This window comes from Juglans microcarpa x Juglans regia, chromosome 3D, assembly GCF_004785595.1.
Source record: "Juglans microcarpa x Juglans regia isolate MS1-56 chromosome 3D, Jm3101_v1.0, whole genome shotgun sequence".
NCBI classification, from domain to species: domain Eukaryota; kingdom Viridiplantae; phylum Streptophyta; class Magnoliopsida; order Fagales; family Juglandaceae; genus Juglans; species Juglans microcarpa x Juglans regia.
In genome coordinates this window covers 34,459,989-34,484,770 of record NC_054598.1, presented here as the reverse complement: position 1 = coordinate 34,484,770, position 24,782 = coordinate 34,459,989, and the positions used below count along the sequence as shown (strand labels likewise).

Sequence of the window (24,782 nt, the reverse complement as noted above, 5' to 3'; positions counted from 1 at the left end):
TGTCAATAGGGTTCTTCGAAGGAATCCCTTAACCTCCAAATTCAATACAATGTTCTGCTTTTCGATACCTCTCTCTTCCTCTCTGATTTCTTTTATTCTTCAAATTCTTGACATGTAACTAACTGTCCAAAAAGCTAAGATGACCAACAAAACAGTAAAGAAGTAATAGGCATATAAAACACATCGTTTGGTAATGATCCCAAACGCTACGTCTAACTACTAACTACTAACCCACTAACCCAAAATGCACCATTTGGAGTCTTTAATTCTCAAATGGTGTGTATTACAATTTATTTAAATGCACTGAACATACACACACACAACACGACATCATTTAACCCTTTCACTTCTCAAACAGGTACTCTAGTAGGACCCCATGCTTTGTGGCCCATGGCCAAGCCACTAGCCATGCCAGCCAAGCCAGCAATGTCAGTCATGCCCATGGCCCATGCCATGGGCCAGCCTAGCCCACCCATGGGCTCATGCAAGCCATGAGTCAACTTGGCCCATGCCAACTATGTTATTGCTTATTGTTTATTTTATTTTAATTATTTATTTTCTAAGGGACCTATTAGGGGTTTCCAAGTTGTAATCCTTATAAATAAGACCCTTAGTCTTTTCATTTACATCTTTTGGCAAATTCCCTAGAGGAGGATTATTTTGTTTAGGAGATCAACGATCGGTGCTAGGCACATGGGCTTTTTGGGTGCAATTCGTGAATCCCAAATAGAGGATCACACCTTGCAATTCGTGAATAGGTGTGGTTCATTTATCTTGTTCTTGCAACTTGGTGCAATTCGTGAATCCAAGTTGTGTTATCCTTGTTTTTATCAAGTTATCAATTCATGAGGTTTATTTCAACTATTGTGCAATTTGTGAATCATTAGTTGATTTGTTACCTTTTGTTCATTCAAGCTTTTAAGTATTTCACTTTGTTCTTCAGTGTTCATCATTTTGTTCTTAGTGTTCATTCTTCAACTGATTTTCCAATCCTTCCATACCCTTATTCTCGACCACTAAAGTGTTTGTCATTTTCCATAAATTGTTTCCATCATCCAAGTCGCCTTAGCCATATTTCCCACTTACCATACACGATCACAACCCTATCCATCCATCCATCCATTTTGATCTTCCCACATACACCACTCGACCGACCTTAGTGTTGCCCTACTTTCCATAAGTGAACCCTTACCATAATTGCCTTTCATCCATCACATATTTTAACCTAGTCGAATCCCTAATTACCTTCCATCTTTCCATACAAACACTTACCATATTCGGCCACATCATAAATCCTTCCCTCCATAAAATCTTAGCCACCCACCTTAATATAAGAGTCTTGACTTCTTCACATTCAAATTCAAATCCCATTTCAAATCCCTTAATTTAAGGAATTGACAATCACATTCAATCCCTTAAATCACTCTTCCTAAAATCTCTCTAGTCAACTATTGACTTGCCATCCTAGAAATTCGAATTCCCCTCTTTCCTCAAAGATTCCCTCCATCTTATAAACTTTCCATATCCATTCCTAAACCAACCAAATCTAGCCAATCTTCCAAAGACCAAGTCAACCCCAATCCGTCCACCTTAGCCAATACCAAATCCAACACTTACCTAAAGAGATTCCTACCACTTAGGAATCTTTCCTTAATTTTATCCTAGCCAATCCCTAAACTCTAGGAACAACCTTAGGCTCCTTCAAACACCATCCATCTTCATCCACTTACCTTATCCAAATCCTATCTTCCTCATCTTTAATCAATCCCTAAAGTCAATGAGCAACCCTAGGCTCATTCAACCACCAAACCCTAGCTACCAAACCCTAGCCTCACTCGGAAACCTCATTCTCAAACCCTAACATCATCCTAAACTCCAACCCTAAACCAACTCTTCCAAATCTCGAAATCCACCCTAGCTATCTCACAAAACCCAGCTACACTTCACAATACCAACCCTAATCACCATCCAAGTGGCCCAAACATCAAGGGCACCCTTCAAGCTGCCCATATTGCATCAAACACTCATAATCAACACTTAGCCTATCCGAGTTCATCATCATCTCCGTCATTTCATCATTCAAACACCATCCCTTTGTTGAAGGCCAAACAAGTTGGCAAGGTCACTCGATCATCATCCTTACCAAGGTAAACTCGTGGTCCTTAGTGTTAGGGACAAGACTGGGGTCCCTAACACACTCCCACATGACGTTGTTCACACTTCTCACTTAGAGCCTCACTTCACTTCACTCACACACTTCAGTTCGAGAATAGAACCCCTACCTTTGACCCATATTCTTCTACATTTTAGGGTTCCACCGCTGGGTTCATGGCAAACTCTCCCCCATCAAAGCACCTTGCCCACAAGGTGTGGGTAAAGGCCTTGTAAATGCCACAACAACTCCCAAGTACTATCTTCAGTGGGCAAACCCACCCATTTCACGAGGACTTTGGTAAATGCTCTCTCCCTTTGTTTCGTCTTACATCTTTCAATGATGTTCTTTGGTTCTGGCCTTAACTCACCCGTGTGATCTGTAGGTGGCAATGATGGAAATACTTGAACTTGGGAGCTAAGCTTTCTCTTAAAGTAGGAGACTCAAGAAGCCTTAATCTGTAAGCCACTGAACCCACCTTAGCTTCAATTTGAAAAGGCCCATAAAATCTAGGGGCTAATTTGATATTGTATCTTAAGGCTAGGGTTTTTTGTCTGTATGGCTGCAATTTCAAATAAACTCAATTACCTATAAATATTTTTCTATTCTATTTTTGTCTGCATAGTGTTTCATATGGTTCTGGGCCTCACTGAGGTTACTCTTTAGCAACTGTATCACTTGGTCCCTATCTCTGAGCACTTGATCCACTGTGACATTATTGCTCATCCTAGGAACATAGGATAGTAGAGTTGGGGGAAGGTGTCCATATACTGCTTTAAAAGGGGTCCTCTCTGTTTCTATGTGATAGGTGATACTATACCACCACTCAGCCATGGGAAGCTACAATGACAAAGACTTAGGTTTTACCCCTGCATAACACCTTAGGTAGCACTCTAAACTTTTATTGAGGGCCTCAATCTGACTATCGATAAGGGGGTGGTAGGTCGAGCTAAAGTCTAAAGAAGTCCCTTGGGAGTGGAATAAAGCTTGCCAAAATGAACTCAAGAAAATGGGGTCCCTATCTGACACCACGGACCTACGAAGACCATGCAGTTTGAAAATTGTTTCGTATAAATTCCTCAGCTACTCCTTGGGCCGTGTATGTATGGGCCAAGGCTATAAAGTGTCCATACTTTTAAATCGATCCACCACCACAAAAATAACACTGAATCCCTTACAATTAGGCAAGCCATCAATGAAATTAAGAAATATGTCAGTCCAAGGCTAATTAGGAAGGGGTGCAACAACCCTGCTGGATGTGTAGTCTCATATTTTACAGCCTGGTAGGTCTCGCATTCTCTAACCAGTTGTTTGATATGTCGCTTCATTCCCTTCCAATAAGAATCATGTTTAGCCCTTTAATGAGTCTTTGAATACCCCGAGTTGCCAGCTTGGGGGTTAGTATGAATGTATTGCAACACCTTCTTTTTAAAATCTGAATCTAAGGTCAAAACCAACCTTCCATTCTTAACAATCAACCCTTGTTGCAAGGTAAATCCCTTAGGAATGTCCTTATTAGCATGTAGATTTCTTTGTAATTCAGCCAACTCCGTAGAGTCTTGGTAACTTCTCTTCAACTCTTCTATCCAAAGGGGCGTAGGAATTGAGATCATAGCCGAGCAAATAGCCTCTTGTATTTCCCCCTCGATTCTTGAAAGGGCATCCACCACTTTATTTTCTTTACTCTTTTTATACTCAATAAAAAAGTCATACCCCATCATCTTTGTGATCCACTTTCGGTGGGCCTTGGTTCCCTCGCTCTCTTGTACTGAAATTAGGTAGTTTTAGAACTGGTGGGTGGGAAATAGCTTACTTTAAGGCTGCAAAAGCCTTGCTGGCCTCCAAGTTCTAAGAAAAATAGTTTTTCTTGAGTAAGGAGGTGAAGGAGGCAACAATAAGCCCATAATTCTAAATGAATTTCTAGTGGTATCCCGTGAGCCCTAGGAATTGTCATAAGGCCTTCACATTCTTAGGCTCCCATTCCAACATAAAGGAAATTTTTGAAGAATCAACCATCACACCCTTAGTATTGATAATATGACCCAAATAATCAACTTCATCTATAACAAATTGACACTTGGGATTTTTTTTGCATATAAGCAATGTTGTTTCAGCATGTTTAAAACTGCCCTCAAATGACCCATATGCTCCTCCCAAGACTTACTATATACCAAGATGTTTTCAAAAAATACATGTACAAATTTCCTCAAAAAAGGTTTGAATACATTGTTCATTAACTCTTGAAATGTGGCTGGAGCATTGGTGAGGCCAAAAGGCATAACCAAGAACTCGTAATGTCCATCATTGATACGGAAAGCCATTTTAGGAATGTCACTAGGCACCACTCTCACTTACTGATAGCCCGATCATAAATTGAGCTTAGAAAAGATCAGCCATCCAAAGAGTTCATCCAGCAACTCATCTATAACTGGAATAGAAAATTTTGCCTTTACTGTTTCCTTGTTAAGTGCTCTATAATCCACGCAAAGCCACAAACAACCATCGGCTTTATGAACCAGCAAAACATGGGAGGAAAAATGATTAGAACTAGGTCTAATCACTCCTGATTTCAACAATTCAGCCACAATCTTTTCAATTTTCAATTTTCCTTCACTTCCCCTTTCACATACAATCTGCAAAAGAATGCCATTTCCCTTAGCTATAGTTGCCTTAAGCAACTGTTGACTATCTTCCACAACCGAGGAATTCAACTTCAACCCTCTTAACTCAATGGTTTTTCCTTCCAACCCAAAAGTCATTAGGAGCTTCGAAAAGTCCCAAGTTATGGGGCCCAAGGTCTCTAGCCATTGGACTTCAAGCACAACGTCACACCCTGCAAGGTCCAATAAATGAAGAGGAGGGTTTAACAAGTTACCTTGCACCTTCAACTAGGTTGTTTTGCAGATTCCCTCACTGCCAAGGCCTTGGCCATTGGCCACTCGGACCTTCAGCTCCTCCTTGCTACTAGGCAATGTTTCCAGCTGTGGTTTTTCCTCCTTTTCCTCAATCGACTGTTCCTCTTCTTCATCAATCTCTTCCTCATTCACCTGCAACAAGTAGATGCAAGGATTTTTACAAGTGTGTAGCAGATTCCACTTCTCATCGTAGTGGTAGCACAGGCCTTTGTGTCACTTTTCAGCCATTTGCATAGAAGAAACTGGTTTAGTGCCCCCCCCCCCAATAGGGTTCCTCCACTTGTTGTAATTGTCACTCGAATAAGAACCTTAAGAATAATTTTCTCCCCAAACAGAACTTGCCCTTTCTCTCATAGGCTTAGTGAATTTTTTGGTATTGTTAAGATACTCCTCTTGCATCTTTGTTAACCCATATGCTGCATTTAAATTTACAGGGTTTAACATACGGACCGAGATACGAACCTCATCTCTTAAGCTGCTAAGGAAGCATCTCAGTTTGTGAGGATCTGAGAGGCCTCTCAAGCGGTTGGACAATGCCTCGAATTGACCCATGTAAGCAACCATATTACTTGTTTGTTTCAGCCTCTTCAACACCTCTATTGGTTCATCGTATGCCGTGGTTCCAAAGCGAAGAAGTAACGATCAGGAAAAAGCTTCCCAATCACGACATAAACCCCCTTCAGCGGCATTTTGGAACCACACCAGGGCATCCCCCTTCCATGTGATAAGAGGCCATCAACAATCTCCGAGGCAGTGATGTTTGGTGGAACTTGAAGTAATGGTTGGCTTTACAAAGCCAAGCAGTGGTTTTAACGCCATGGAAATGAGGAAAGTCGAGTTTGACCCCCCTAGGGTTGAACCTTCTCGAGTCTGGATATTCAAGATCCTGAGGAATTTCCTGGTTTGGAGGTGGAGGAAGATGTGGATTGTGTTGTTGGGTGAAAAAGGTAATTATCATATCCTTAATTTCCTGGACATCTGTTTTCAATTTAGTGAGTTCTTGTTGGTGATGGTCACTTGATGTTGTAAGGCTTATTGTTGTTGGCATTTGATCAGGTGTTTTCTGCCATGGTAGTGTATGAAGCTGTTTGGATGGTAATGGGATGGGTTAGAATCTATTTGGGTAGGGTTGTATTTCTGGGTTGGTTAGGATCGAATGTCTCTTGATACCAAAGTTAAGAACCTTGTGTCTTTGCTTGTGATGATCTCTTGTATGGCTATTGGTTTTGTAACTGATATGTGGTGATGAATGTAACAGGTTGGCGATGGAAGGAAGAAGATGAACTATCAAAATGAAAGGAACAAGATGCACATGAAGTGTTTGATAAAATGGCTTAAAGGCCATAGAATTGTATTGTCAATAGGGTTTTTCGAGGGAATCCCTTAACCTCCAAATTCACTACAATATTCTGCTTTTTGATGCCCCTCTCTTCCTCTTTGATTTCTTTTATTCTTCCATTTCCTGGCATGTACCTAACAGTCCAAAAAAGTTAAGATGACCCATGAAACAGTAAAGCAATAACAAGCATATAAAACGGATCGTTTGGTAATGATCCCAAACGCTGCTTCTAACTACTGACTGCTAACCCACTAACCCAAAACGCACCGTTTGGAGTCTTTAAATCCCAAATGGTGCGTATTATAGTTTATTTAAATGCACTGAACACACACACACACACACACACAAAACACAACACCGTTTAACCCCTTCACTTCTCAAACAGGCACTCCCACATGACGTCGTTTGCACTTCTCACTTAAAGCCTCACTTCACTTCACGCACACACTTCAGTTCGAGAACCTTCACGCGCACACTTCAGTTCGCGAACAAAACCCCCTACGTTTGACTGATCTTCTTCTACATTTTAGGGTTTTGTCGCCGGGTTCATGACATGGGAACTCAAGAAAATAAAGGTGGGAAAAATAGAATACGCATACATACAAATAAAGAAAATCAAAATTAGTATTGATGTTGAAATCTCCCGACAACGCCTAATTCCCAACAAAGTCTCTCTTGTATTCATCTATTAGATTATAAGGACTGACTGTGTAATTGGGGCATCTCCTTGTTTTGAGGATAAGTATCAATTTATCTTCATTTTAGATTTTCGGAATGAGCTGATCATGACAGTAATGAAAAATGTATAGGATATCTTCTCATAAATAGTTCCGTGTTAATTAATAGTGAACTATTCACATTAGTCTTCACTCAATATGAGTTTTATTATTCTACATATTATATATCACATTTTATTTTATTTTATTTTTGATAAATTAATTGAATTCTTTTACTCGTTATTCCTGTATCATATTTGCTAACGAAAAAAAAAATAAAAAGATAATTTTATACCATATTTGCTAACGAAAAAAAATAAAAAGATAAAAAAATTATGTGTTATATAATACAAAGATGATGAATATTTTTTTTATATTATATATATATATATATATATAAAGAATGAAAATTAGTTAATAATTCTGAAGTACTAAAACTTGACCAGCCAAGCATGGTACCGTAAAATTGGGATTACATTACCCATCAAACGGCCACTTGGAATGAGTTGTTATTAAGATCGGGATACTGAATTAAAATGAGATGAATTGAAACAAAGATTTATAAAAATTATAATAATTAAATGAGATAAGATAAGATAAAATAAATTAAAATAAACTCAATTGAAAGTTTACTAAGACCTTCGTATTGATGTGACAACCCGTTCGACCCGGCACCTGTGGATGGACCACTCGTACCATCCAAAACAAAATGTATAATGACCTGCTGAAAAAAGAATCTTCAAGACTTATCCCACGGCGTGAGAGCCGAAAGAATCTTCTAATTGCGAGATGGATTGTGAGGCCCACCTTGTAGGCAAAACCCAAGGACTTTAGACTTTAGAGTATTTATATTGGTCTATATATCTGTATATACAAAATCATATGTAATATGAACTTAAATTCTTCTATATAGATTTATACATCTCCAAATATTTAACTAGTTATAAACTTGTCTATATAAATTTAGAGATCTATTATTCACTCTATGAAACATATTTTACTCATTATTTCTCTCTTTTCATACTCTCTCTCTCTCTCCAACACCTCCAACGGGATTATGAACAATGTTTGTGAGCACATGGGATTATTTTTTGTATATATAAATTTGATTCATTTTATTATAGGAATTGCTAAATTTAGATGCATGAAATTGTTGTTTTTGAGCATAGGTTAAATAATAGAATTTCTACTGGTGCTAATTGCAAACTCTAAAAAAAAAAACATTTAGGTAAAATATTAATAATAATAATAAAATAATATTATTTTACTTCAAATATGTATAAGCGTTAGAATTTTACTTGAATAATAAAATAGATCTTTAAAAGAAATGATTTTATACATGCATATGCATAAATCAATATGAATCCTCTAAAAGAACCCATGCCCAAGTTTTAGGCCCGAAGTTCAGCCCATTTACATTTTATCCTAAACACATTTCCTTCATTTTTTTTCCCTTATTATACCTTTATTTTCTTCTCTCTACAGACGAATCACTGCCCACATTGCTTTCATTTCTGCTGCCGCACCAGACTCCAAGCTGCTCTGCTCACAACCACCGTAGCCATTTCTTGCCGAGAAGCTCCCCCATTCCTTCTCTCTTTATTTTCCTCTGAGTCTTGGCTGCCAGCCCAAACACTAAGTTTCCGTCGTCCATCCCTTGTTGCCGCTGCCACCATTGACGTCTTGTCACTAGGCATGCAGTCGGTCCGGACCAGTCAAGATCTGGAAGGAGGGTCACAAACCGCAAATTTCGATTCATCATCATTATCATTTTATTTCTTATTTTTTCTAAAACTATTATCATTTTTTTGTTTGCGGCCATATGTAGTTTCACGTCCATACATTATCGGTACCTAAAAATATTAATAATGTAGAATACAATATAATTGATTTTTTAAAAATTTAGTTTTATTCTGAAAGCTAAAATTTATATTTCAACTGTTTTCATATAATAATAATAATAATAATAATATTACAAATAAGTGCTGCTAGTTAGCTAGCTCCAACTCGCGCGTAACAAAGACTTGAATCCCAGGAACTGCAGGTCGATCGCTGCTTGCTTCGGCTGATTGATTATTTTTCATTTTTCTGTTGGAGAAAAATTGAAAAAGAAATTAGAAGCACAAGGTTTTAACCACCAAAATAATAGCTCAGTTGGTACGAACTGGTATTTCATAACTTTGAAATTAGAAGTTGAGTTAGGCATAAGTTGAAACCGCTTGCAGGAGTAGTGCTTAACCAAGAGTCTATGTAATGAGTTTTAGACCGGTTGACAGTTTGGTAGTATTGTGATGATAGGCTTGCTCATTGGGCAATAGTTATGGTTCAAACCGGACATTTCACAGTAAGAATGAGTTCCTATAATCACGTTCAAAGAGAATAACTACGCTGATCGCTCTATCTTTTCTTATTATTGAAAATAAAATAAAATAAAAGGCTCAAGGTTTTAGCACAGTAGCTAGCTATGTCTTTTTGGGCTTTAATTTTCCGGCAATATCGTAATTAATATCAATAAAAAGAAAAATATCAGAAGTTGCGCATGATGTGATCATGAATATTCCAGAAACCTTGACCTTCCTTTTTATTTTTCCCTTTTTTCCACGTACGTCACTTTATATAGATAAAGAAAAAGCACTCGAGAGGTTGTTATTAATTCTAGTAAACACCATCTGTATCACTTTTCCTGTTTAATGAAGTCAACTTGCTTACAAAAAAAAAAAAAAAAATCAAACATCTGTGATTTCAAGACGTAATGATGTAGTAGAGAGTAATTAAGACCATGCATATTGTGAGATGGTGTTTACGCTGCAATCCACGCTACAGCATATATGCGTCGCCATATATTTTTTTCATCTTGTCGTCAAAATTAGATGGACGCAAATATTGCATCACAAAAACTTTTTTTGCGGAGAAAAATAATTTTAAAGCGACATTTGTATCATGTCTATATATATATATATAACAAAATCACCATACAAGTTTTTACACAATTACAAAATCTTCACACAAATCACAAATCAGGAGTCGTCGACTAGAGGAAATGAGGAAGTGGAAGGGTCGTTGGCAAAGGAGGAGGCTGGTGGTGGTGGTGCGGTGCCGTAGGGGTGGCTAACGGCGGCGCTACGGGGAGAAACCCGTGCGTATAAAAGGGCTTGGTGGTGGTGCTTGGTGGAGCTGGGGTTGAGCCGCAGTGGTGCAATGGTGGAGAACCCGTGCATCGAGACCCATTTCGGGTTGCTCACGTGCGGCTAAGGGACGAGCTGCCAAGAGGCTTCGACAGTAGTGTTTGCTCGCCGACGTGAGGGGAAGCCAGTGAGATGGTTGGTTATGCCGCAGGGTGACGCACGGCGGCATTGGGCTGCTTGAGAGAGGAGATCGGGTGAGAGAGAGGAAAGACATGCGTGGAGAAGAGGAGAGAAGGAGAAAGGAAAAGTGAGGGAAAAGCTTAGGTTTTGGATTTTAAATCCCAACCCTTCATATTGAATCTTCATATTTAATCTAACGGTCGATATTTAAATATTGATTTAAACTAAAATAAGATAGATAATTAAAATATAAATATTATATCTTATACTTAAAATCAACATTAATTTATAAAATATTAATTTTTCATTATTAAATAAATGATAAAGTTTTATTGAACATTTTTAAGAGAATAAAACTATCCAATTAATTTGAATTTTTAATATAATTTAAATTTCATAATAAATTATGAACATGAATAAACAGTAATTTCACTCTTATGCATTAGACTTTTTTAATATATGAAGTCACACTTTATTTTTTTCTTAGATGTGGCAAACGTGCTTTGCACGTTTAGCCACTGTTAGTGTATATATATATATACACATATTTTGTTGGTGAAATACATAATAATATAATAAAAATTATAATGAAATTAAAATTAAGACGAAGCCAGTTAGGACTGAGGCACGAAAATCTCATTTTTTTTAAAGAGATTTAAGCCATCTACGGTGTACAAAGTCTCAAATTAACTAGTGCAATAAAATTCATCTTGACTTGACTCCTCCAGGATACAATACCTCAACTGATCGTCGTATGACTCAAGCCCACTATACACAAATAGTTAAGTCAAAAGAACACATCTCTATTACCTAGAAAATCTCTAAAAATATATATATACACACTCTGTCTTTTTCTTTTTCAAAAGAAAAATGCTAACTTCGTACGTACTGAAAAGAAAATGTACTATCCTTGAATCACAACCACTCACTGGATGCCAACCTCCATTCAATTTAAAACAATTCAAAATACACTCGTAATTGTGCAATGAAATGATGAATAAAGTAACGTATTTCCAAGAAACGGCACAATGAACAATCAGCCACTACCAAATTAAAAAGAAAAAACCAACGTCAAAAACTTATGGACCATTAACTAAGAGTCGGTAAGAAATTAATTGATAAAATTAAAGTTCAAACGGCTGGGCTGTAAAACGGACGATAAAGAGCAATTAAAAAACAATTGAGCAACTGAAACATTAAATTCAATTGAGCAACTTAAACGTTCAGCCATTTAAAAAACAATTGAGCAACTGAAACATTAAATTCAACCAATTTAAAGAGATAAACGTTATTGATAAATACTATTTATTAAAAAATACCAACATATTTTGTTGAGTATATATATAGTCGGTAGTACGCACATCTAGCTAAGCTCATATCATATATGTACTTTATCAATTGCGGGTTTATTGTGCCCCAAGCAAAAAATAAATGGAAGCGTACAATTGTTTTGTGATTTTGCTAAAATTGGATGCAAGCTGAATTTTTGCATTGAGAGTTGCTTTTTAGGTTGTGTTTGGGTACTGAGATAATTGCAGATGATCTGAGTTAATATATGAATAGTAATATTTCGTGGATCCTATTGAGATGCATTTGAATCTATGAAATAGGTTGAAATATATGTTTAATGTTTTTTGTTTTTTAGAAAATGACGGTACTCTAAAGTTATTGATAGACCTCACTTTTGGCAGAAAAAAATTGTGGTTACAACCAGACACCTGGGAGTTACAAATAAGCATAAAGACCAAAACCCGGGTATCAAAAACCAAAAAATCCAACCACAAATTAAGAAAGCCAAAAAATTAAAAACCAAATAGAAAGAACAACCTTAACAAACCAATCTAAAAGAAATCACGCATATAAGAAAATAACAAAGAGGCGAGAAGCAAAAACCAAGTACCTCACTTTGATAACCTCAAATAAGGAAAATCAATTTTGTCCATGCAAAGAAGACCTCTTAACTAACTAGCAAAAGTATCTCTATCATCAATCCATTTAATATTTAAACCCTTAGCACCCTGCTTAGTAAGAAAATCAGCCACAACAGTACATTCACGATAGATATGAGTAATTTCATTGCCAATGCAAAGAAGACAAGCTTGGATCTCATCCCAAAAATCCTCAAGATATCAAATATTACAAATACCCATAATAACCCAGTTGACTAGAAGTTGAGAGTATGTCTCAATATGAACCCGATAAAAGCCAAGCAAACAACACCTCCTAACTCCTTCTAGTAAACTTTTAATTTCGGCAAAATTATTACAGCCTTGGCCTAAGAACTCAGAGTAAACCACATGCAACTTTCCACTATCATCCCAAATAACACCCTCGGCACCAGCCGAACATGGATTACCCAAACTACTACCATCAATATTAAGGTTCACCCAATTCTGCTGAGGTCGAGTCCACTTCACTAGAGTAACCTTCTTAGCTTTAGGAGTTAACATTGGAATATCCAACCTCTTTAAAATAACAACATCTTGCTTAGGGAGCCTCAAATATTTCATAGACACTTGCATAACACGACGGATCCAGAATTTAATAACAGCCAAACCGACTCAACCGTATCAACCTTACCCTCATACTGGGCTTTGCAACGTTTATCTCATAGCTTCCAAGAAACAACAGATGGGAGGAGACGAAAGACAGTTTGAATTTGAGAGGGATGCCCATCACGAAGAAACCAGAAATTATCTTGCTCCTACCAGGTGCAGAAAAGACTCATATGCACACCTAATTGAACCGCTGCCAAACACTATATTTGTCTAGCAAAATCACTCGTACAAAGAATGTGATTAAGATCCTCAAGATGACCCACAGGGCAACAATTACATTTAGAGACCATAGAAATGCCAGTCATTTTAATCTTCTAATGCACACTTAAATAGTTATTAGTAGATTTCCACATATAATGGAGATTTTCTTAGGGAGGCTAGCATGCCAAATCCTTTGAGTCCAAGGTAAAGAAGGCGTGTGAACCCTAATATAGTCCCAATCACTTTTAGTATTAAAATTACCATCATTTTCACTCTTTCAAATAAGAACATCTTACCCCTCTTTGCGCCTAGCCAAGAAATGTGTGTAGGGGAATTTTCCCCTTCTAAGCCCAAGAGGCCCATAAAGTAAAAGAAAGTAAGACCAAAAGCCCGGCCCGGAGTTACTAGCCCCGGAAATCTCCTCTGCACACAACCTGCAGGAGGGATGGTGCGGCAAAGGATGTGACTCGTCGATCTGAAGCCCCCTAGAGTAGTGTCCAGGCCTCGAGTGTTCGCCCACATAGCAGGCGTGATATACGGGGAGCCATTGATCTACTGGCAGAAATAGGATAAACGGACCAGAAGGGAGATAGATTGAGAGAAGGAGGTCGGATAACCATGCCGCAATAATGGCTCCACCACCCGAACAACACTTTACATTAAATGACGTCGTTGTAAAGTCACGCCACATCAATGACAATGTCGAGAGCCACGCCGCACTTAAAAACTCTGACACAATGAACAGTACGGGGAACATGGACATCATGGTAGTAGGCACTGTTTTCTCCTCATGCTTGTAGTATAAAAGCATATCTCAGATACAATATCTCTTGAATTCCTAAACTTTCTTACTTATCTGCTAAACTCCAAATATATTTACTAATTTTGGTATCAGTGGTTACCTAGCCCCAAGGCAACTCTCTCAAATCCGCAGTATTTTCTACCTTGTGCAATGCCTATTTTTGAATATTTGAATTGTCGGAGCTTGGTCTAAATGTGTGCAAAACACAACGTTAAAAATGTGTTTAATGTATGAATTCGGTTGAGTATGTTTAACTTTTTATGGAAAGTTGAAAAAATAATAAATCTCATTAATGATTGGTAAGAGATAGATTGAGATGAGCTCATCACCCAGACAAACCTAATGGCCAATCAAATTTGTAATGTTGGGGCGGACGTCCTTAAATTGATTAAGCGAGTATCTATTTATAATGCCAAGTCCAGACGTACTTTGTTCGAAGAGATTATTTTGCTCTGGCCCTTGATATGTACAGAACACAGAATCATTTAATTGGTCATACAATTGTAAATATTGTTTATACGTTGGAATAGAAACACAACACGAAAGCTACATTCAGGTTGATTGCCATTAGCCAAACCTTTTAGTTACTGTCATTATATGGTCCCAAATTCTCGCCCACAAACAATGTTGGGTTCTAGGCCTTTAAATAGTCTTGAAGCACGAAAATCATGATAGCTAGTTTTTGGCCTCCTTGCAAAAGTGGTATTGGACATTAATTCACTATTCTTCCTTCCATTAAAGCGCCGCCAAGCAGCTTGGAAAGCTGAAGCTGCTTCAGTCGGCCTCCTGGAAATTAGAGTCTTCAAGTTGTTGGCCATTAGAACAGAACCTTATATTTTTGTATGGGTTTTGATAGTTTCGGTGGAGACTGGGAGGTCTGAAAGGTTGGGTGTCGGGGAGACTCTAACCCACAATCTTGAAGTTCTCCGTAGAAATGACCTCTTTCAATACGTAAGGCCACTACTTGTAAGGAGATAAAAAATGTAGTTCGTGCAAAGATCCGCACACAGATTTCAGAAGTGATTGATGCAGTATATACGAAGATTCATATAGAGTGCTATTTTTTACTTTCGTACAAAGATAAATACTAGCATATCTTACTTACGTACATAGAATAATGTCATTTCTGTGACTCAAGTCACGATTGGTACTTAGCTAATACAATTAAAGATATGCCTAACTGCAGTCGAGGATGCGGTTAGAGAGTTGGGTCAACAGTAGTTTATATCTTTTATTTGCATTTTTTTTTTTGTATAGACAATATTTTGTATTTTATAAAATTAATTTGATTATGAATGGTCTTTTTCTTTTTTAAATTAATTATTGATTTCTATTAAATATATTGTTTAATTGTTAATTTTTTTATAAATGAAATATTTCTCCATAATTAAGTAAGGTTATATTGGTATCAAAAGTTGTAAAAATTTTGTCTTCTTTCGAATGAAATGTATAACCATTCAAATGTTTCTTAATTCCTGCCAGATATTTCTGCAATAAATTTACATTCGAAATCTTTATTTTACGTTCGAACATTGATTAACCTATTCATTCGAATGGTATAGTAATTTGTTTGAACGGTAAGTCAATGTCCCGCTAAATTTAGTGACTTAACCCACCAATTTTCCGTTCGATCATATATAATATCCGTTCAAACATTAATTAACATTGACATTCGAACGTTGTTGTATGTTGTTCGAACGGTAAGCCAATGTTCTGTTAAATTTAATCACTTAAAGTGCCAAATTTTCGTTTGACCATATATACTATCCGTTCGAATGTTTATTTTATTTTATTTTGATGTTTTAGTAAACGTTCGAATGGTTATTTTATTAGGGACAAAATTTCTCATCCCTACATATATTGTTCGAAGTTAAAGCCTTTGGTTGTATTTTAGGGTCCCTACAACTCATTTTTTGGAACCCTTTTTTTTTTTTTTTGTTTTTTTTTAGACTTTTTGGGACGATTTTCATTTTGTCCCAAAAAAAAAAATGGTCCCAAAATCTTATTTTTGTTGTAGTGAATTAAACAAAAAATAAATGGAAGGGTACAGTTGTTTTGTGATTGCTAAAATTGGATGCAAGCTGAATTTTCCATTAAGATCGAGCTGCTTTTTAATGGCCAATCAAATTTGTAATGTTGGGGCGGAAGACTCCAGACGTACCTTGTTTTGCTCTGGCCCTAATTGATATGTACAGAAAATGACAGAATCATGTAATTGTTCATATAATTGTAATTGTTTATAAGTTGGAATAGAAACGCAAGACAAAAGCTATATATACCTAGCTACCTGGTTGATTGCCATTAGCCAAACCTTTTAATTAGTTAACTATCATTATATGGTCTCAAATTCTCGCCCACGAATAACATTGGGTTCTAGGTGTTTAAGTCGTCTTGAAGCATGAGCATGACAGCCAGGTTTTGGCCGCCTCCTTGCAAAATTGGTGGACATTGATTCACCATTCTTCTTTCCATTAAAGCGCCGCCAAGCAGCTTCTAAAGCAAAAGCTGCTTCAATCGGCCTCCTGGAAATCAGAGTGTTCAAGTCGTTGGCCGTTAGAACAAAACCTTCTACTTTTGTATGGGTTTTGACAGTTTTGGTGGAGACTGGAAGGTCCGAAAGGTTGGGTTCGGGGGAGCCTCTGAACCCCCAAGCTAGAAGTTCTTCTCCATAGAAATTACCTCTTTCAATACACTCTCCGCTTAAGAAAGTTTCATCAACCCTACGACTGGTTGTGAAGTTCCAAATAATGCCTTGCGTGACGAAGAGCATCGTATCAAGGGGTTCACCTTCACGAACAATATAGGTGCGCTCGTTGTGGTACACTGGCTTGAGACTGTCGCAGATGGATTGCAACATGTGTTTTTCACTTGTCTGCAACATTGGCACCTAAAACCAATCGAGATCGATGAATGATCATGAGAACAAAGTCAAGATGTAAAAACGGCATGGAAACTCAAGTTATTAGCTACAGAACTACTCATCCATATATAGCATGTCAAGGATCAAGGCCTTGATCTTTGTGCCTTGCATCATCTGTCATGCGTGGAGGGTGAAGTGCGAAAACAGATCATTGCTTGTCCAATTGCACATAGTACTTACTATTCTACACGATGTTCTCAACTTAATTTTGATAATATTTTTTCACATTTCCTCCAAAGCAAATTCGTAAAAAGCAGCTTTTTACTGTGTCCAAAAGAAGAGGCCGGAGAATGAACTAATTAAGAAAAGCACTCACTTTCTTTAGCATGGGCAAGCAAAGATGGCGCTTAATATCCTTTCTTATTTCAATGGGAAGATGAGGTAGCGGATTTTGGGGATCGACTGTTAGAATATTTTAAATATGGGCTTCATTTGATTGCACATTTTATAAAACGGGTTAGACATATATATAGCTCACAATGATATTTTGTTTTAACCCACTAAGTTGAGTGATCATTTGGGGTTTGTTGCACCTTAGTAATATAGGATTATATCCTATTTATATTGTGGTATAATTACGTATGTAGGCCTGAAAAATCAAGGGTCTTGATTATGAAATTTTTATAGACCCATATTAATTTGAGTCTTTAATGGGTGGACTCCATTAGTTTTCTTTTATAAGAGGTTAGGTCCCTCCTCCTCTCCATATGTCCATTGGCTTGCCCCATTGATAGCTGATAATTTGTGAGGAGCAAGGAGGAGAAGATCTACCTATATGCATTCTGCAAACATGGCTTCCGCAGGTATATTTTCACCATTTTCGTTTTCAGCATTGCTGTTTTAGATTTTGATTTCTAGCATGTATTTTCGTGTATTTTTACATTTGGTATCAGAGACTCCATGCTAGAATTAGAATCTCTCGTTAAGAATGCGATGATGCAGTTTTTGTTGTTCTGTTTTCGGTTTTATTTTCTTTATGCAAATCGATCGCTCAAAATGAAATGTGTAGGATTTATTTGCCGTAAATCTTCAATCTGGTTGGGTTTTTATTTTCTCTTCATTGCTTCCGCAACTTTACTGTTATGGTTTCACCATTTATATTTTTGTTTTAATTTTCGAAACCAATTTTGGGCAAGAAAATCGTATTTCATAATCGATTGATCAAACTCATATCAAGATCGGTTTTTTAGAATGCTATTTATGTAACACCCCGTATTTCAGTGTATTTTTACTGAAGGATTATTTTTATTGTTCAAAAATTTATCCTCTTATTTTAAAATTGGTTGGATTTTTAGTAAGTTTATTTCTATGATTTTAATTTGGTGAAAATTATTTTTTTATGTGCTTTCCAAATATTTATTTATTGTTATGCATTTAAATTGCTTTTAATATTTAAATTAATTACCGTGGGATTTAATTATTTCAATGTGACTTTACCATTACGTTTAAATTATTTTATTTAACTTGTGGTTTTAAAATCGTCTCCGTTGGATTTTTTTTGTGACCCAAGTTATGAGGATTGGACCTCATTTCTTTTCCCTCCATTTTTCTTTCCTTCCTTTTTCTTTTCTTTCTTTTCTTTTTCTTCCTTATTTCCTCTCCTTCCCGCGCGATCTCTCTCTCTCCTCTCCTCCGCCCGTTTCCATCGTCTCCTCCCAGCGCCGCCGTCGCGCCGCCGTGCGCGACACCGCCCAGCCGACCAGCTCCCCCTCCCTCCGGCGACCTCACCTCCCAAATCTCAGCCCCTACCTCGCCGCCGGTAGCCCACACGCCCCCCACGAAGCCGCGGGCCACCTTCACGCCAGCGCCGCCGTGAGCCGGCGGTGGCCCTCACCGCCCAGCCCATTAGCTTCCCCTGCCGCCGGCGACCTCACCCCACCAACCTCACCTCCATCCGTGCCGCCGTTAACCACCAGTAGCTCTTCGAAGCCGCGGCACTCTTTCCGCCGTTGCGCCGCCGTCGCACCACCATTGGCCACCATCTTCCTACCACTTCATCCCCGACCTCTTGGCAACCCATTGGACCCAACCCCACCTCCGATCCGTCACCGGTGAAGCTCCACCAACTACATTTCCGATTTGGGCATTTTGGTCTTCTACCGCCCATTCCGCCGCCACCCACGGCAAACCACCACCACCATTGGCTTCACCGACCTCCCTAGGCCCTACCCTATCAATCTTGGGTCTTCGTTTGTCCTCGTTGAAAAGTGGGTATCTGTGACCCACGGCCACAGTGTATTTTACACTGTGGTGTTGCTCAGAAATCACCACTTGCAACTTCGAGATCCTCCGGAAATTATTATATTGCACTGTAAGTATTTTCCTTAAAGAACTTTCGTGATTTAAATATATTTTTGCACTAACACATATTATCTGTGAATTGGTTTGTTTTGCCGGACTGAGTCCGAGGAGTTTCGGGGGTCGGATGGATTGTGGACGGAGTTGTGTTTGTTTGCATTGTGAATTGTGGTTGTTGGTTATGACTTGTTCACGTACATCGCATATTGCATGCATGATCATGTTTGTAAAGAAAACTGGGTTTTCGTGTATTGCATACATGTTCATGTATTTATTGGATTTGGATTTTCATGTGAGTAAAAGGAAAAGAGACTGTAGGGATGGTGGTAAGCAGGGATGGTGGTTGTGTCCCGCCTGTGATTCCCGCCTACAGTGCTCTGTTTAGTATTTATTGTGTGTAAAGGAACTGTAGGGATGGTGGTAAGCAGGGATGGTGGTAGAGTCCCGCCTGTGATTCCCGCCTACGGTGCACGCGATAGGGATGGTGGTAAGCAGGGATGGTGGTTGTGTCCTGCCTGTGATTCCCGCCTACGGTGCACGCAGTAGGGATGGTGGTAAGCAGGGACGGTGGTAGAGTCCCGCCTGCGATTCCCGCCTACAGTGTCCGATAAATGGATTGTTTGTGTAAATCATTTTATGAGAAAATGTTTTACGGTTATTTTGGGCCAAAATGGGATTTTTGGCGTGTGTTGGAAATAATCATTTTTCTGGGAAAAAAATGATATTTTATGGCTAAATGTATTTTGCTATATTGTTGGTTGCATTAATGTATTTTTATCCCGAGAGTTATTTGGTTTATACTTACCTGTGGTACCATTTTATGGTATCGCAGATTTTGATGCAGATGATGATGACGAGCCTTAGCTTGGCTCCGTTGGAGGAGTGATCTGGGATTGCTCCTGTTTAGTGAGTTATGTGTTTTTATCAGTTTATGTATTTACCTTTTGTATTATATTTGGGATGACTGTATATTTATTTTTTTAAAGATAAATTGTGTTAAATATTTGTATTTAAATTCTGGTACTTATTTGACTATCCGCTGCGTTATTTTATTTGTACACTGTTGCATGTACACACACTGGCACTTCGTTGGGATGTGTGACCGTGTTGTCACCATCCTGGCGTCTCGATCCCTGTGTATTTATATAAGGGGGATTGGGGGCGCCACAATTTACTTGTTTTAGATGTGTTTAATCGATGCTTAGTTTTGGTTTTGAGTTTTTACAAAACTAGGGTTAATACCCATTTCAAAATTTGATTAATCTTCCTTAAATATAGATACCCATTGTTTTAAAACATCATATATGTGTTTTTCGGGCACTATATATTGTTTCCCCTAAATTAATTTTAGTTTTTGATCAAAGAATTGCAAGAAATTGAGAAAATCCGTTTAAAAACCCGTAGACCCGATTTTCAGACCCGCGACCCGCTTGCAGACCCGGCTGGAGGTTGAAGATGAATTCACCTCCAGCCAGAACGTTTCCCACGCGCAGCAGTCGGCGCGTGCGGCGCGTGTAGCACAGTGAACAATGTTTTTTCTGGTTTTCTTTTTCCAGTATTTATGTACTCGCCCTAGTATATCTATATATATTTTTTGAAAATTTTTTGTAACATCATAAGACACTGTTTTATATTTTTGAATATTATTTACACATTTTTCTGTGGGCTACAGTGTACTGAATATTATAATTTTTTTGTGGTGAATAGTCAGTATCTTATATGATCTGTGCATATGTGTACTCTCTCTCTCAACATGTTTTAGATGCATGTTAATTTTGTGACTTGTTATAAGTATTTTGTATATATATGCTTTCAAAATTCATATTTAATTTTAGACATATCTATTGTCTTATATGTTTGATCTATTCACACTGTTTTAGTATCACAATCACATTTGAATTCTAACTTTGATTGTATCAAGTTGATGATTATTATTATCATTTTGTGATTGTAATTCATGGGCATTCAGATTATCCTTATTTTTCCTTTAAATAAAATTTTTTAAATATTCGTGGGTGGTAGCCGCCAAAGTGGCACACTCATTGATATTTAAAAAAAAAAAGGATATCTTTGTTTTTCCTAATTTATTGCACATAATATCTTGCCCAAAGGTGTTATTGTGTGTGACATTTTAGAAAATGGTGTAAATTAGTTAATGAGATTACATTAGTCTAGAAATTTCCTTCTGCCTAAAGGTGATGGTATTTTGAAACTGATGTGATTTTATTAATTAGTTTTGTGATATGTTTTAAGAGTACCTTATAGCATGTTGTTTAGTCAGCCCAAATGTGACTTTACAATGATGCACCAAGGCTCTTACCGTAATGAAGCTCATATGGTTCCGAGCTTAATTATGGATTGTCTAATTAATAGCTCATATTAATTAGAAAGATTTGATATCATCTATTGACTGCATGCTATCTATTTGGATGATAATTAAATGAAATGTACTATTTCATGTTTCCACAGTTTTGAGTGCCTCCTCTATTTCAAGTCAATTATCTGCTATTGAAACTTTGACTGGGAATAATTATGTGAGATGGAAACGAGACGTAGAAATTGCTCTTGGTCTTTTAGGATTGGATTTTGCCCTGGAAGACGAACTTTCAAAACCTACTGATAAGAGCACTGCTGAATATGTGGCTGAATATCAAAAGTGGGATAGAGCAAACAGACTTTGTTTAAAGATCATCAAACGTTCTATATCAGATTCCATTATGGGAGCTATTCCTGACAATGATAGTGCTAAGAAATTTTTGGGTGCCATAGGACAAAAGTTTGTTGAATCCGATAAAGCTGAAACTGGAGACCTGATGGATAGACTGATGAGTATGAAATATGATGGTTCTAGTGGAGTTAGGGAGTACATTATGAAAATGATACATATATCCTCTAAGCTAGAAGCCTTCAAAATTCCCATTGCTGAGCCTTTTCTTGTTTATCATGTTCTTAATAGTCTTCCTAGCCAATTTAATAAGCTAAAGGTAGCTTACAATGCTCAGCGAGATAAATGGGATTTAAATGATTTGATAGTAGTATGTGCCCAAGAGGAGTGTAGGATGCGTCGTGAGACTGTTGAAACTGTGCAATTAGCTTTTCAGCCACAACAAAACAAGGGGTCCTTTCATAATCATAAGTCCAAGTTCCATAAGGGAAATAAGTCACATTGAAATCAGCACAGTAAAAGGTTTGAAGGTCAGACTTCTGGTGGTCCTAAAGAAACTATGAAGAAAAATGATCAATGTAAGTTTTGTAAGAGGAAGGGTCATTGGCAAAATGATTGTTTTAAATTTAAAACTTGGTTGGAGAAGAAGAAGAAGAACTCGGCAGGTACCTCCTTGGCCTTAGTTTGTTTTGAGTCTTCTTTAGTAGATGTGCCTTTAAATTCTTGGTGGATAGACTCAGGTGCAAGTATTCATATTGCGAATTCCTTGCAGGGGTTCGTAAGCAAACAGAGGCCAAGTGAGAATGAAGTGAGCTTATGTGTTGGGAATGGAGTTCAAGTGAAGGTCGAGTTTATAGGAGTAGTAAAGTTATCTTTGGAGTCTGGTTTTTCTCTTGTTTTGGAGAAAACATTTTATGTACCGTCAATGAGACGGAATTTGATTTCTATATCAAAACTTGATGAATCTGGTTTTTCTTTGAAGTTTAGCAATGGAAAAGTTGAATTGTTCTATGATTCTCGTTTGGTTGGAAATGGTCTTTTGTGTGATGGTTTATATAGAATGTCTTTGGCTTCTTTTGGTGAAGTTTCTTGTGTTACTAATGTAGCGAAGAAAAGGTCTTTAATCCGTGAATCATCTTCTATGTTGTGGCATAAGAGATTAGGACATATTTCAAAAGAAAGAATGGAGAGATTGGTAAAAGTTGAGATACTTCCCTCTCTTGATTTTTCAGATTTTAACACATGTGTGGACTGTATAAGAGGAAAGTTGACTAAATCCACAAGAAAGGGTTCTACTAGGAGTGACGGTATTTTGGACTTAATACATACCGACATTAGTGGACCTTTATCTTCTACCATATGTGGGAATAAGTACTTCATAACTTTTATTGATGATTTCTCACGCTATGGATATGTTTACCTGATTAATGATAAATCTCTAGCTCTTGAGAAATTTAAGATATTCAAAATGGAAGTAGAAAATCAATGTGGGAAAAGTATTAAAGTTGTAAGATCTGATCGAGGCGGTGAGTATTATGGGAAATATGATGAGTCTGGTCAAAATATGGGCGATTTTGCAAAATTTTTACAAGGGTGTGGAATAGTGCCTCAATACACCATGCCAGGAACACCTGAGCAGAATGGTGTCTCTGAAAGACGAAATCGAACTCTAAAGGACATGGTTAGGAGTATGATGAGCAGAACAAATTTGCCAGAATATCTATGGGGTGAAGCTTTGAAAACTGCTATGTATATTTTAAACAGGGTTCCTAGTAAAGCTGTTTCAAAAACTCCTTTTGAATTGTGGACAGGCCGTAAGCCAAGTTTGGCTCATTTCAGAGTTTGGGGGTGTCCAGCTGAGATTAGGATTTATAATCCGCTTGAAAAGAAACTAGACCCAAATTGTTATTTTATTGGGTACCCAGATAGATCAAAAGGATATAAGTTCTATTGTCCTAATCGTGGCACCAGAATTGTTGAGTCCATTACTGCAAAATTTTTGGAAAATAATGTTGGTGTCAGTGGGAGTTCTGTATTGAAGGAGTTATTTGCTGATCCTAATCTAGTTGTTGTTCCAGTTCCCGTTGTACAGGAAAGAGCTGTTTCTCTGCCAATTGAGATTGTTAGTGAAGAACCTGAACAACAAGAAGAAATTCCAACAATAGTAGAGTTATTTTCTGAGCCACAAGTCAGAAGATCTCAAAGAGAAAGAAGGTCTGCATTGCCTAATGATTACATTGTTTATTTGTTAGAAAGTGATTTTAATATTGGACATGTAGTTGATCCTGTTACTTTTAAGCAAGCCTTGACATGTCTTGAGTCAGATAAGTGGTTTAGTGCTATGGAAGATGAAATGAATTCTATGGAAAAGAATAGAGTTTGGGAACTTGTTGAACTTCCTCCAGATGCTAAAGCCATTGACAACAAATGGATTTTTAAAAGTAAATTAGACTCGAAAGGGAATGTTGAACGAAAGAAGGCAAGATTAGTTGCAAAAGGGTTCACTCAGTGGGAAGGCATTGACTATAATGAAACATTTTCACCAGTTTCATCTAAAGATTCTTTTAGAATTATCCTGGCACTTGTGGCACACTATGATTTGGAGCTTCATCAGATGGATGTAAAGACAACATTTTTGAATGGAGATCTTTATGAAGAAGTTTATATGAGACAGCCTGAAGGTTTTGTTGAGAAGGGAAAAGAGAACTTGGTTTGTAAGTTAAATAAATCCTTATATGGCCTGAAGCAAGCATCTCGACAGTGGTATTTAAAGTTTGATGAGGTTGTAACTTCACTTGGTTTTGTTGAAAATGCAGTGGACCAGTGTATATATTGCAAGACCAGTGGGAGAAACTTTATTTTTCTTATTCTGTACGTAGATGACATTTTGCTTGCCAGCAGTGACTTGGGA

General features: G+C 37.5%; 1 protein-coding gene across 1 annotated transcript; it reads left to right on the top strand.

Moving 5' to 3' along the window:
* Window positions 1-17,338: 17,338 nt before the first annotated feature.
* On the top strand, window positions 17,339-22,376 carry LOC121255257. The gene is made up of 2 exons (XM_041155532.1): window positions 17,339-17,711; window positions 21,676-22,376. The coding sequence occupies exons 1-2, from the start codon at window positions 17,684-17,686 to the stop codon at window positions 22,374-22,376; spliced, it is 729 nt and encodes a 242-aa protein (XP_041011466.1). The 5' UTR covers window positions 17,339-17,683.
* Window positions 22,377-24,782: the final 2,406 nt, after the last annotated feature.

What these genes read in the sequence shown, in the direction of transcription:
- LOC121255257 (XM_041155532.1), top strand. Translation starts at nt 17,684, where the DNA reads ATGCATTCTGCAAACATGGCTTCCGCAG. An exon ending in TGCAAACATGGCTTCCGCAG is followed by an intron (nt 17,712 to 21,675) that starts GTATATTTTCAC and finishes ATGTTTCCACAG; the next exon opens with TTTTGAGTGCCTCCTCTATT.